The 15,354-nt window shown below is 44.1% G+C and overlaps 1 protein-coding gene across 2 annotated transcripts in view; it reads left to right on the top strand.

Annotated features, from left to right (window-relative positions):
• CDH4 (cadherin 4) overlaps nt 1-15,354 on the top strand; it is a 1,183,781-nt gene that overhangs the window by 973,434 nt on the left and 194,993 nt on the right. For both annotated transcript variants that reach the window (XM_061631103.1, XM_061631102.1), the window contains exon 7: nt 1,109-1,281. In XM_061631103.1, coding sequence (XP_061487087.1) covers nt 1,109-1,281 — 173 coding nt within the window. The remainder of the gene's footprint in view (nt 1-1,108; nt 1,282-15,354) is intronic.

The raw sequence follows: 15,354 nt of genomic DNA, 5'->3' as shown, positions 1-15,354 counted from the left end.
CTTGTTTAATATTTATTTATTTATTTAAATATTTACAAGTCGCATGTTTCATAACAGTATACCAAGGCGTGTTACAAAATACAAAAACATGACAGAATTAAAAGCCAATAACAACATTCTTGAAAACAACAATAAAAGCATCCATAAGGACTGTGTTGGTTGGAAAAGAAAATTCATTTTAAAAGGCCTGTTGAAACAGCTTGGCCTATCTGGATGTGTCTGGGCAGGGTAAGGGTGGGCTGTGCAGGCATATTGGTGGAGCCAGTGTGGCAGTTCTGCCAGTGTGCCTGTGCAGGCCCATTCCCATTCAGGAAAGCTGCAGCAACGCCGGGTTTGGTTGGGAAGGTAGAACCACCCTACCACATGAGCTGCTACTGGACGCTGTGTGCTAATCTTCTGCATGCCAAATAAAGAGAAACCCACCAAATAAGCTGAGTAGAGGAAGAGATAGTCACATTGGCATGCATGGCTTAGTGTTAAGCTGCCAGTTTTGTTCCGAAAAAAATCCCAAAGTCCCTTGACCAAGCAAAATATCACAGAACAGCGAGCAAGCTTTTGAGTTTGTCAGAACTCTTTATCAGGCTAGCTGTTAAGCAGAGCAGAAAAGGAGTGGTGGTGATGTTAAGTAAAACAGAAGAAGAAAAAAGCTGGGATGGAATGGAAGCCATAGGCTTGTATCCAAAGTAATGCAAAGTCACTTGTTCTGTTAGCACAAGGATTTCCACTTGCACAATGGAACTTTCCCCTCTGTCCACCACCTCCGTTGCTCTAATGGAATGAGGGCATTGTTGTCCACATTGTTTGCATTAATCAAAAGATCATTTTTTGGGTGTATAGTCTTAGAAGGGGTGTGGCTACAGGGGCTGTCCTGAAGAGTGCCCGCGCTCCAGAATTTGCCACTGCACCACTGGCTATGTCATGACATAGCATCATTCCCATTGGACCATTCACAATGAGTAATGTCACTGGGCTGTGTCTTACAGCTCTGCCCTACTTAAAGCATGGGCATCGGGAGATGCATCCGCCTCCTCTCTTGAGGTGCATGAGTGCTTCTGGGTAGTAGCCAGCATTATGACTGATTCTGTTGTCATTCCTGCCTTGTGTGAAGGAACCTACGTGATGACAGTGACGGCCAATGATGCAGACGACAGTACAACAGCCAACGGGATGGTGAGGTACCGGATTGTGACCCAAACCCCACAAAGCCCATCACAGAACATGTTCACCATTAACAGTGAGACGGGAGACATTGTCACAGTGGCTGCTGGACTTGACAGAGAGGTAAGAGAGGAAACCAAAATGAAAATGCACAATGGCTTCTCATCACCCGAAGGGCTTCGTCTCCATCCCCATGTAACACCTCCAATACATGCTTTGGTACATTTGAAGAGCTCCAGCAAGCACATGCATGCATGCGGGCTATTTCCTGCTACTGAGTGAACAGGGCAGGCCCTGATCACCTGCAGCTTCCTGCATAACGTTATTTAAATTAGGGTTGTTCGCCAATTAACTATGACCACATTCAGACCGTACATTTATCCCACTGTTATTCCACTTTAAACAGTCACGGCTTCCCTCAAAGAATCATTGGAAGTGCAGTTTGTGAAGGATGCTGAGAGTTCTTAGGAGACCCCTTTTCCCTTACAAAACTACAATTCCCAGAATTCTCTGGAAAGAGGAACTTACTGTTAAACCACTCTGACAACTGTAGCTCTGTGAGGAGAATAGGAGTCTCCTAACAACTCCCAGCAGGAGCTGGTATAGCACAGTGGGGAGGAGAGCCTGGCTGGGAGTCCCAGAGTCTGTGAGTTCAAATCCCCGCTCATGTCTCCTGGGTGTCAAGGGCCAGCTAAAGATCACCCCCACAGTGATCACCCCCACAGTGGCTCAGGGGTTATGTTCCCTGCCACCTGTGCAGCCGTGGGCAAGCTGCATAGTCCCAAGGAGCCCAGTTACCCCCCAGCTGGCAGTTGTGGACAAGGAAGGGGCTGGGGAGGACTAGCCTCAGAGGGAGGCAATGGTAAACCCCCTCTGAATACCGCTTACCATGAAATCCCTATTCAAAGGGTCTCCATAAGTCGGGATCGACTTGAAGGTAGTCAAATTACATTTTTGCCATCATTTTAGCTTCTAGTGGTTGTTGTTATGTGCCTTCAAGTTGATTATGACTTATGGCAACCCTAGGAATCAGGGACCTCCAAGAGCATCTGCCATGAACCACCCTATTCAGATCTTGTAAGTTCAGGTCTATGCCTTCCTTTATGGAATCAATCCATCTCTTGTTTGGCCTTCCTCTTTTTCTACTTCCTTCTGTTTTTCCCAGCATTATTGTCTTTTTTGGGTATCATGGTTTCTCATTATGTGTCCAAAGTATGATAATATGTTCAGCTGGTATAGCACAGTGGGGAGGAGAGCCTGGCTGGGAGTCCAGAGTCTGTGAGTTCAAATCCCCGCTTCTGTCTCCTGGGTGTCAAGGGCCAGTTAAAGATCAACCCCACAGTGAGTGGCTTAGGGGTTACGTTCCGTGCCACCTGTGAAGCCGTGGGCAAGCTGCATAGTCCCAAGGACCCCTGTTACCCCCCAGCTGGCAGTTGTGGACAAGGAAGGGGCTGGCTTGTGCAGCTGTGGCAAGCTGAGCAGGCCCTGGCCAGTTGGGGAGGACTAGCCTCAGAGGGAAGCCATGGTCAACCCCCTCTGAATACTGCTTACCATGAAAACTCTATTAACAGGGTTGCCATAAGTCGGGATTGACTTGAAGGCAGTCCATTTTTTCCAACAACTCTCAGCACCCTTCACAAGGTACACTTCCCAGGATTCTTTTGAGGAAGCCCTGACTGTTTAAAGTAGAATAATAGTGGAATAAATGTATGGTCTGAATGTGGTCATAGTTAGTAGGAAAACAACCCTAATTTAAATAAAGTTATGCTTAAATAATAAATGGATAAATGTATAGTGTGGATTTGGCCTATATATTTTTAATCACACCCCAAAGCCAGTTGTTAGAATGTGTCTGGGAATCCTGTGTGGACTTCACTGTTGCAATACGACAAAGAGGGGAGGTTTGCAGGGGAGAAGCAGTGAGTGGGAGTTTCTTAACCCTTCCCCCATACACTGCTTTTCCCCTGCAACCCCTGCCCCCAGCCAATTTCCCCCTTTGTTATGGCAAATGTGTGCCCAGAACTCCAGTTCCAGTGGAAGCAGATGGGGGATATGGATGCAGAGCTTGGAAAAGTTACTTTTTTGAACTACAACTCCCATCAGCCCCAGCCAGCATGGCCACTGGATTGGGCTGATGGGAGTTGTAGTTCAAAAAGTAACTTTTCCAAGCTCTGTTGTAGCAAAGGGAAAACAGCAGGTGGTGGTGGGGAATGTTAAACACACACACTATCCTGTTTGCTGCTTCTCTCCAGGGGTTCAGACAAGGGTCTTTCCCATCTCTGCCTGGAGATACCAGGGATCGAACCAGAGATTGAGGTATAGGCATTCTTACATGGTCCACTCGTAGATCTGAAGCCCTTCTGCGGGGTCCTCCTTTGTGGGAGGTTTGGAGGATGGTGACAAGGAGGAGGAGGAGGTTGTAATTTGTGGCTCCCCATTTTTGGAATGTTCCACTTGACACTTCCGCTGACATATTTCCTGTGCAAGGTAACAACTTACCTTATCCTCCCCCCCCCCAGGCTTAATGATGCAGTTTGCTGTTAGTGTGCTGCTGTAGTTTTCTGCTGCTCTTATTGGGGGGGGGGGTAGTTGCTTTGTGTGTATTTCATGAATTGCATGTGTTTTTGCGAGAATGTGTTTTTGCATAAATGGGTTTAAATTATAATGCAGGTTTACTTACGGTTATGTTTTAAAATAAGTTGTGAGTTGCAATTTTACATATGATTATGTTTTAAAATACGTTGTGAGCTGCTTAGAGACCTCTTGGTGGGTAAAAATTGACTAGCAAGTTTTAACAATAATCATAAACATAATACAATTGTCCCCACCTCTTTGCAGCAGAGATATGCAGCTGTAGCTTCCGAACATGTATCGATTCGTTGTGCCAAACTTTTTTTTTCAGCCTTAAAAATGAGGGGTCAGAGTGTTGGGGAGGAGACTCTGCCTCCCCTGGCTTTGCCTGAGAGTCCTGCCTCATTCTCTGAAAGCCATGGATCTGGTGTGTGGGAAGGTGCCAGTCATCACTTACTTTCTTTTCGTCCCCACAAGCTGCGTCAAAGCCTCCAAGCTCCCAAGGAGAGGCAGCTGCCCAAACGATTTCTCTTCTGCCCTCCCCTCTTTTGATCTCTCCCCCCCCAATCAGTGTTTCTGTCTGTTTCGTTCAAACACCTCCTGCTGCCTTTTTTTCGCTTGGAGGCTGCATCGAGGCTTTAAGGATTCCAGGCTGCTTTGACACATCCCAGCACAGCCTTGGAGCCTCTATGCAGAAGGAAGGTGGCCACTGGTGAAAGGAAAACAGGAGGGGTGCTAGGCGGAGCTGGCAGAAAGCACTCTGGCTTGCCTGCAGCAGACTTGTCAGCTACAACTGACCCTTAGGCAGGAGAATCAGCTCTTGTTGGGGAAGTCGGTTGGGTAGGTGAAGAATCTTAAAGAGGCTATGTGTGTTAGCAACGGGAACAGAGCCTGAGTAAATGGGGAGGGGGGGAACTACTGTTGACTTCACCCTCAGTGCAGGCCAATTTACCAAAGATGATACTTGGGGGAAGGGCCTTAACTCAGTGGACGGGCATCTGGTTTGCACGCAGAAGTTTTCAGGTTTGGTCCCTGGCATCTGCAGATAGGACTGGGGGAGATCCCTGCTTGAAACCCGGGTGAGGCGCTGCTAGTTAGTATAGAGACAATACTGAGCTGGATGGACCCATGTTCTGACTCTGTTTGAAGTGTCTTTCTGTGTTCCTGTGTTACCCCTTGGAAGAGCAGCCAAGGGAAGACTCAAGCTGTTGACCTTCATTTAGCGAGGGTCGGCAACAATATTTCCCTTTCCGTTTCTCCCCAGAAGATGATCCTTGGCAGTGGCTGCGGACAGATAGGTAAATTGTAGATGAAAAGCTGCAGATGCATGTTCTCCACTTTCCTTAGGTACAAGAGGTTCCAGGGGACATCACACGACTGCTTCATTTGCATCAGAGAAGAACCATAGTTATATTTACAAATGTGCAAGCAAATCATAAGTGGGGACATATAGGTACTTAGATGTGCACATGAACATTCGGTCCCCCAAAAGAAATACACACACATATATGCTCCTTCCCACATGCTCCGATTATCATATGGAGCCCTGTTCCAAATCCCTTGTCCTCAGGAGGTGAGGCTGGTGTAGGGCCTTTTCTGTTGTGGCACCCACCCTCTGGAAAGCCTTGCTGAGTGAGGTCCAGCAAGTCCCATCATCATGTACCTTCAACTATTATTTATTATTTATTAGATTTATTAGATTTATATCCTGCCCTTCCTCCCAGTAGGAGCCCAGGGCTGCAAACAGATGCACTAAAACCACTCTAAAACATCATAAAAACAGACTTTAAAATATATTACAACAAAACATCCTTAAAAACATAGTGAAACAAAAAATATTTAAAAACATCTTTTTTAAAAAAAAAGAAAGAAAACTTTAAAATATCTTTTTTAAAAAACCTTGAAAACATATTTAGAAAAAACAATTCCAACACAAATGCAGACTGTGTTGAAGGTCTGGCTTTAGGCAAACACCTTGGATTAATTAGGTAATTTCCCCTGACTCAGTTCTATGTTACATTGGGACTTGTGGCATTTGTTAAACTGGTTATTATTGTTTACTCTTTTCAATGGATATTGAGGTGGGTTACAGACTGTATTTGTTTTATTCTGGTTTGATTGCTAGTTGGAGAAATAAGTTCCTTGGAGAAAAAGGCGGGGTATATTTTAAATAAATAAATAATGAATGCATGATGGCTCTGTCTCACACAGAGTCCGAACACTCTTCCATCCAGCTCAGCTTGGTTTACGGTGGCTGGCAGTGGCTCTCCACGGTGTCAGCCAAAAGGAGAAAACGGCAAGCATCCAAAAAGCCAAGAATAAAAAAGGGGGAAACCCCAAGATGCTTGAAAACGTGGGGTTTATTTTTTTAAAAAAGCCCAGCACTTTTCGCCCACTATATTGTCTGGCCTTCGTCAGGGGATAGACTGGTCTGCAATATTCTTTTCCAGCAAGATTGCTTGAAATGATGGACGACCACAAAGCTTCTTGCTGAAACCCTAGCATCTTGGTGTTTCCCTCTTTTTTATTCTTTCTCCAGGGTTTCAGACAGGGGTCTTTCCCATTCCTGCCTGGAGGTTCCAGGGACTGAACCTGAGACCTTCTGCATGTAAAGCAGCAGCTGTACCACTGAGCTATAGGCATTTTTACATGGTAGAGCCCCAGAGAGCAATGTGATCAGCCCTGAAGACTGCACCACTAGTACCAGCTAGCTCTAGCTAGAAGCTTTCTCTCTTCCCCCTTCCTTATATTTTTTTTCACTCTCATCCTTTCATCACCTCCTGTCTCCCTTTCATGAGTGGAAACATATGCCTGTTTCCCTTCCCTTCAGATGGAAAGATGCCGCTTCCTTCAAGGCCTTAAGGGTATCCCACTCAAACTCACAGAGAGGTCCCCAGCTGTCAAGAGGCCATCTCCCAATGATTCCTTCCCATTGATGAAACATCACCTGATCGTCCTGGATTACAAGCTAGCTATCTGCCCGTGAATACAGGAGTAGGGGCAAGGGGCTCACAGCTGAACCAGCATTCCATTTCAGATAATGTCATGCCTATTATGTAATATGCAAAGCTGGGTAGAGTCAGGTTCACACCATGGCTGAAGAACCCACTGTAGTTTCTCAATAAATAGTACCTCTGTCTTCATTCTGAAAAGAAAACAACACAACAAAACTGTGTCTAACACTGAAGAATGGTGGTGGTGGTGGTGGTGGTGATTTTAAAAAATGGAGGCAGTGTGCTTTTGAATACAAGTTGCTGGACACGGCAGGAGAGGTTTTGTGCTCAGGTTCTGCTTGCAGGCTCCCCATAGGCATCTGGTTAGCCACTGTGAGAGCAGGATGCTGGACTAGATGGCCTGATCCAGTAGGGCTCTTATATTCTGGAGGAGGAAGAGGAGGAGTGTGTCTAACACTAGCTGCTGCTGCTGCTACTACTACTACTACTACTACTAATAATAATAATAATGTAGTGTCTGCTTTAAAGCTATAAGAACATAAGAAGAGCCTGCTGGATCAGGCCAGTGGCCCATCTAGTCCAGCATCCTGTTCTCACAGCGGCCAACCAGGTGCCTGGGGGAAGCCTGCAAGCAGGACCCGAGTGCAAGAACACTCTCCCCTCCTGAGGCTTCCGGCAACTGGTTTTCAGAAACATTCTGCCTATCTTACCTGGTTCCCATTAATCAGGAAGTAAATATGGTAACAAAGTTCTGTGCTCATTCATTCATTATGACTATGCCTAACTGAATGGATCCCCAAGGAAGATAATGATAATTTGACCACACTTCATAAATTTATCAAAGGGAGCTGGTTTTGTGACACACCGATTTAAGCCCCGTGCTCACATAAGGGTGACAAATGCCAAAGATGGGACAAAAAGTTGTCGTTCTCATTGTGGGGGGGGATTGTTAGGCAAATAGGTAGTTTGTAGTTCAGTCTGTTCAGATGATGTCTCAGGATGTTCAGATTCAAAGGTGCATTGAAATAAGATGTGAATGTTAAAAAAAATGTTGAGAGGCTCAAAGGAAATGCTTGTGCTGAAACATGTAAAGGGCAAAGGAGAAGAGAGGGGGCTTGTTAAGGAATGTTTCATGATTAAGGAGAACATGTTAGGGAATTGCATGCAATGTATGGATTAACAAGGAAAATGCCTAGCCAGGGGAGAGAGGGACAGGCGGAGTGTTATTAGGAATCATGGTAGTAGGGGATTTTTAAAAGCTGTTTAAGAAGGCATATGAAAATATACTGGGGGTGTGCACAGGCTCCAGGATTCGCCTTGTATCTGAATCTGTGCGTTTTTTAATAAATTCATTTTGTTTCCGTCTTATGCTGTGTTTGATTTGCTTCGACCTGTGTTTTCGGTTCAGAGCGGCTCTGTATAAATTTAGGCTCTGTGATCCCCATTCACTATAAAAGGGAATTTAATCATGGCTGTAATGTCTTTTCCCTTTGGCCAAAGCAGATGGAACATACAGGCACAGGAGCCCCACCAGAGTGAGATAAACCTGCCAAATATGTCTAGGCAGTGGAAGCTGGTGCCCATTGGGACAGGCAGGGCAGAAGGCAGGGAGGCCGACAGCAGAGGGAGACAATGACAGGCAAACAAATTCTAATTTTGCCCCCATCCACCTCAGTGCTGAGTTCTATAATGACAACACTGAGACTAAGGAGGAGGAAGCTGATAGGCAGTGCTGTCTCCTGGTCTGGTTGTAAGTAAGAAGGCAGCCAATTGGGGGCTGGCTGAGGACACACTGAACTTGGAGGGGCAGTGCCTTGCTTGCCCCAGTACACTAGCCTCCACTAAGGGCTTTTTGTAAGTGAAGCAGAAGGAATTCTCTTTTGCTCATAATACCTTATGGTGAGGAGAGCAGAGGTTTGTCTCTTTCTAGCTTTAAAATAATTAAGAGGTGGACCAAGAGGTATGTATTCTTGTTGTACATTTTTTTGAAAAACTTTGTAGCTTCATACCAGCCTTTTTTCTGGTGGTGGTTTATGTTGTCTGATAGCCCTAACAGGCCTCTTGCTAGGCCTTTTTAGGTCTCCAGTAGGACTTACAATGTGAGGTTGTCTAGAATGCTGCCTGTGAAGTTCTGAAGAGCTCTGGGTTTGGGTTTGGGGTTGTTGTTGTTAAACCAGAGCAATGTGGGTTTTTTTAAAAGGTTAGATTACGCTTTTGACTTCTTTTTTAAAAAAACCCCACTGCTGTGCATTAACAACAACAATGAAAACAATCCAGAGTTCTTCGCAGCTTCACATGGAACATTTGGGACAGCCTTACTCCTTGCAAAGCCCGTGAACCCATAGCAACATAGAGATATAGAAGAACACATACAGTACAGAAAAGCACAGTAACAGAGCAACACAAGGCTTTGTATGGGTCCCAGTCCAACTCGGGGGGAAGGCTTATTGACATTGCGCTTCACTTTGGAGTGGGGAAAGACCCCAGCTCACTTTGTTGTTCACCCCACACAGAGATGTACACCTCTGAAATATACTAGCCCCTTATAAATATTCAAAATGGATACAATGAATGTGCACAGAGAGGAATGGCATCACAGCTGCAGGTTCCATCCTTACCTACATACATTCATTTAAACAGTTGTTTAAAAATAGGGAGCCTTCTTATGTGGAGATATCCTTGTGTATAAAGGTAGGGTTCCTGATCATGCGAAGGTATCTTTATGAACATAAGGCTCTCTTCTGACATTAAAATGAATGTATATAGGTTGGACCAGAGCCTGCAGCCACAGTACCAGTCACCACTGTACCCACTTTGACAGTCTGTAGGTAACTACTGAGTCAAGCCAGCAGTTCATCTACCCCAGTACTATCAACTCTGACTTTCAATGGCTCTCCAAGGACTCAAGCAGAAATCTCTCCCCAAGCTGGCCCTACGATTAGGCAAAGTGGGCAGCTGCATCAGTCAGCAGATGATTGGGGACTGGGAGCAGAAACAAGGTGTTGGAGGGCAGAGCTTTGAATGCCACACAGCCTGCCCTACATACCCTAGACTACCTTGTGCCACCAGTTGTGATGGAGGAGGATGCCTCATTGCCAGTGTTGAGCTAGGATTCAACTGCCAGTCTATTCAGCTTATGTACATGGAATTTGGAGAGCGGTGGTGGCATCTGGTCCTTGGCCACAGTCTCGTGCTGGCCCTGTCTCTCCCAGTTACGTTAACTGAAATTCTTTTCACTAAGGTGCTGTGGTTTGAGTCCAGGATCTTCTGTATGCAAAGCATGTGCTGCTACCATTCAGCTGTGTTTCTTCTTCCCCTGCTGCATAAAAGTTGTCAAATCGATTGTCAGTACAATATACTGCATTTTAAAATTGCATCATGGTCCATTTGCTACAGGCTAGTGTGACAAAGAAATGGAAGGCAAAGGGTATTGTGTGCATTTTTGGAAGTCTACCAAGAAGCTTCTCTGCACTGGAGTTGTTTCATGGCTCAGATGCACCTATTAAACATGTGTCATTCCTGCAAGCCACGTAATCCCTCCAAAGAAAGCCCGTACAGATCCCTTTATCAGTAGCAGCGGTGGGAAGAATAATCTCGCTCAAGCAAGCTGTGCTGACTTTACACCCCAGGTGGGATGACACCATCTGTGGCTATTCTGCACAGCTTCTTTTTAGGATAACTTTTTTTCTATCCTTGTTTGCTTGATGGAGCATTGAAACAGGAGAGCAAGATTGTTCTGAACACCACATTGTTCTCACAATCAGAGCCACTTCACAAATTACACAGATGTTTGGCTACCAACCCTGATGGATTTGTTTTACCTCCGCTGTTGGAGGCAGTATGCCTTTGAATGCCAGTTGCTGGAAACTACAGGAGGGGTGAGGGCTGTTGCACTCGTGTCCTGCTTGCAGGCTTCCCATAGACATCTGGCTGGCCACTATGAGAACAGGATGCTGGATTAGATGGTTAATATACTCACCATCAGGAAATGTATACTCTTTTTTTGTTACATTATTTACTCACAAACACACACAGAGTCAAGAGATTGCTCAGTTTCAGAATAGTTTTAGTGACTGGGCCCACAGAACACCAGCTGTTTGAAGTCGTACACTTTTGTACGAGGGCCACATTTTTGTACGAGCAGGCTTGTATGTCACCTTGAGCTTCTTGGAAGAAAGCCCAGCCGCCCCAAGCTGTGGAGCTTCCCCACCGCCAGCAGCAGCAGCAGCAGCATCTCCTGCTCCTCCTCCAGCGCTCCTTGCCGCTGCCCCCCGGTGCGGGGCCTCCTGCTCAACAACAGCCACTGCCGCATCCTCCTCTTCCTCCTCCTGCCCCAGGGAAGGCCCAGGCCCCTGAGCCCGAGCTCCCGCAGCTGCTGCCCGACATGGACCACCACCAGCAGCAGTAGCAGAAGCCCAGGGAGCAGCAGCTGAGCGAGCCCGAGGACATGGAGATGGAAGTAGGACTAATTTCCCCAGAATGCTCAACAAGGACAAGATCATCGATCAAGATCAAGACAACAAGGACAAAAGCAGCAACTGCTGAAAGGGCGAGGAGTCATCTTGCTACTAGACCTGAAAGACTTGCTGCTCAGGATGTTTATAGGCTACTGGGGATATATTTTTAAGGAGTTCTTTTGAGGGTCAAGATTTAATTTTAGAGGTGCACTTTTGCTGTTTTAGGGAGTATTGCTTTGTATTTTTATTGTTAGACATTATTATGATGTGGAGATTGCTTAATTTTATTGTATATTTATAGATACGTTTTCATTAGTTTATTGGTTATGACTGTGGTTTGACTATATTTTGTTTTATTTTTGTAACTGTTAGAATGAATCATGTAATTTTTTGACGTTGTAAGCCGCCTTGAGCATGGCTCAGCTGTGGAAAGGCGGCATACAAATAAATGACGATGATGATGAAGTCATGAAAGAAGGAAAGGGCATTTGACGTATTTATAGTGTTGGGTTGATGGTAAGGTTGATGCACAACTAAAGAAAGATTTTGAACACTGTACACAATATTGGCAAGATGCATTGTGCAAAGTTGTGGAGACAGCTAAATTCCTCTGTGAGCATGAACTGGTTTTAAGGGGGGTAGTGAAAAATTAGGGGGATCTGATAATGGCAACTTCCTTGGCATCTTAGAACTCATTGGTGAATTTGATCCTTTTCTTGCTGAACATTTGGAAAAGCAGGGAAACTCAGGCCAGGGAAACATTCCCTATTTGTCTTCAACCATGTATGAAGAAGTGGCACTGCTCATGGGGGGGGGGATTCTTGGTTCTATATGCTCAGAAACAGCCACTGCCAAGTACTACTCTACAATTGTTGACTCTTCTCCTGACATATCATATTGTGACCAGCTAAGCTTCATCTTGTGTTAAGTAACTGCTGAAGTTGAGATTGTAGGATGTTTGTAGAGTTTGAGGAGCTTCATGATCATACCAGGTTGTCCACTGCTCAGCAGGTTCTTAGAAAGATCAAAGATTGAGGCTTAGACATGCAAAATGCTTGTGGTCAATCCTATGACAATGCTGCCAATAGGTGTGGCAAATACGAAGGATTTCAAGCCCACGTGAAGAGAGTGAATAAAGGCATGGATTACATGCCATGTGCAGCAAATTCTTTGAACAGAAGATGTGAATCCAATTGTAAATTGCTGGACTTCAGCTGATATTTTTCAGTTTTCTGCAATCATTGCACAATTTCTGTGCGTCATCTACTGAAAGATGGGGGGGAGTCAGCAAAGTCCTTAAAGCTTGTGAGTGTGAGAGGCTTGTCACACTGAAGAACCTGAGTGGTACACAATGGGTAGCCAGAGCTGCATCCATCAAGGTTCTGCACCACAATTACAATTTATGTCTTACGGATGACACAAGAGAAAATCAGGCAACACAAAATGATGCAAGGGTGCTAGTGAAAAAGATGGATCAACTAGATATAGCCTTTATGACTGTACTGTGGGACACCGTACTTGAAAAAATCAATGCTACAACTGTCAAGCTGCAAGAAGAAAAGCTAGTTATTTATGCTGTAGTTCATTTGTTGGAGTCCCTCACTGCCTATATTGCTGCATTGTGTGAATGCCTTCAAAGCTTTGAGCAATAAGCACTTGACCTCAGTGATGTGGTACAGAAAGTCTTCAAAAGCCAAAAAACTAAACACTTCTGCAAGCTCACACTGGATGAAACATGGGAAAATGAAGTTGTTTGGGAAGGTTCTCAAAAGTTCAGAGCAGAATCATTTTATCCAATTATTGATACGTTATTCACTTGCATAAAATCACGTCTTAATGGCTACAAAACTGCACTGGACAATTTTGGATTCCTCAGCCATTTTTTTGAGATGTCAAATGCAAGCATCCTGAGTGCTGCTGCAAATTTGTAAGAATGGCACCCAAAATATCTTAATAAATCTTTTTCCTGAAGAATTTCTTCCGTTTAAAAGCTTTGTGAAACAGTCATGTTTGCCACTGCAATCCTTAAAAAACTATAAGAGATAACAAAATAGTGTTTTTCCAAATGTAGATGTTGTCCTCAGCATTTTCCTGTGCCTGTCCATCACCCACTGCACTGCTGAGAGATTATTTATAAAAAAGGCACGTATAAAAAATGAACTGAGGGCAAGCATGCCGAATGCGAGACTGAATGCTTTGGTGCTGATGAGTGCAGAAACAAGTTTTTATCACAGTGTAAATTTTGAGGACATCATCAATGACTTTGTAGCAAGAGGGAAGAAAAAGTCAGTTGTAAGGAAAGGCTCCTGCTGGTAGATAGAACTCATTGCCATTTCATCTGATATTAGACACATACCCACACTTTTAATTTTTAGGCACCTACATACAATATTTCTTTTTATTCTGGCCTTTTCTAGTGTATAATCTGCCATTGTTTTATTACTGCTGTTAAATTAGTGGTATTTTAGAACTACAGACCATTCAGATATGAGTATGTATATGTTGCAGTACACAAATACATCTAATAAAATAAATAAACATCAATTCAGTATGTGTTTTTTTAAAAGTCATGCATTCCTTGGGGGGAACACTTTGGGGGAACTGCACCAGGGCCCCAACCATCTAAATCTGGCCTTGTATGCAAAAGATCCTAGTTCAATGCCAAGTTCAGGGTTCTGGTTTTGGTGTACAAAGCCCTATGCAGTTTGGGATCAGGATACCTAAAATATCATCTTAACCCTTATATACCCAGTTGATCACTATGATTTGCAGGTGAGGGCCTCCTGCAAATACCATCTTATCGGGAGATCCATTCTGCACAACATAGGAAGCGGACCTTTAATGTAGTGACACCTACCGTGTGGAATTCCCTCCCCTTAAATATTGCACAAATGTCATCTCTGTTATCATTTCAGTGCCTGCTGAAGACCTTCCTCCTTCAACAAGCCTTTTAAGTAGAGACCTATCCCAGTCTGTGTCTGTTGGAATTGCTTTTTAAAATGTTTTTAAAGCTTTTTTTTAAAAAGATGTTTTTAAAGTTGTTTTGTTTTAACATGTTTTAAAGTCTGTTTTTATGATGTTTTAGAGTGTTTTTAGTGCTTTTGTTTGCCATCCTGATCTCCTACTGGGAGAAACGGTGGAATATAAATTTAATAAAGAAAGAAATAGCATCTCTAGATAGGGCTGTGAATCCCCCCTGCCTGCAACCCTATAGACCTGCTGCCCATCATTGTAGACAATACCGACCTTGATTGGCCTATGGTTTAATTGCCTCTGTATAAGGGATCTTCCTATGTTCCTACCTGGGATGGAGGAATTTGTCAGTTTCAGTTTCCCTCAGTTTCCCATTTTGCCATTCTTAAGTTCAGTCCTCCACATTTCCACATCAGTTTGTGATTTTTTTTAAGTGCTCATGAAAATTCATCAGTATTTTAATGTCAATTTCTCCTAATAGACACATTTTCAACACAGTTTCCTCCAGTATAATGCATTTTGTATGTTATTCTCACTAATATATGCATTTGTATGCACACTTTACCTAGCCTATGCATTTTGTGTACATTACTTGGCCAGAGAACTGCATTGCAAAATTTGGAAAAGAGTGAATTTTGAAAGATGGGTGTATTTCGGTTTGTGCCTTGTTTCAGAAAGTGCAAATTAGGTCTGTTTAAATGTGAACTGAACTGAATGTCTCACCCATCCCTATTTCCTACCAACCACTGAGAACTTGATAGCATTTTCCAGGATTTTTTGGCTACGGATAAACTGATCTCTCTTGAGGCAAAGTATCTTTCTCCATAGCCTTGTAAAGCTTCATCCAGTCTAATGCAAAGGCAATCTAGCCCTCTGGAGAGCTTGAACTAAATATTTTATAGAAGAGGACTTTGAGCACATAAAAAGAGGAGGGAGATGAGAGCAGAGAGAGAGAGAGTAGGGAGAGAAAGGCACTGCCTTACCATGCATATTGCTGGCAAGGCAATGCATGTTGAGGCATATCAAATGCCACCAGGGCACATTTGAGATAATAATCATTTTGGCTATGTGTTGCATGTAATGGACATGGTACTCACTTTTCCCAATCTTCTTTAAAGATATGCTAGCACATTCATCTCATCTTAAAAACCTAAGAGTCAGAGGCTCATGAATCTCTTTATTTGGAATTTCCCTGGAATAATTCTTCCAGAAAATTACTGGAGCAGTGTTGCACATATGGC

Source organism: Rhineura floridana, chromosome 6 (assembly GCF_030035675.1).
Source record: "Rhineura floridana isolate rRhiFlo1 chromosome 6, rRhiFlo1.hap2, whole genome shotgun sequence".
In the NCBI taxonomy this organism is placed as follows: Eukaryota; Metazoa; Chordata; class Lepidosauria; order Squamata; family Rhineuridae; genus Rhineura; species Rhineura floridana.
Note: the sequence above shows the minus strand (reverse complement) of the source record. Positions and strands in the feature narration are given on the sequence as shown.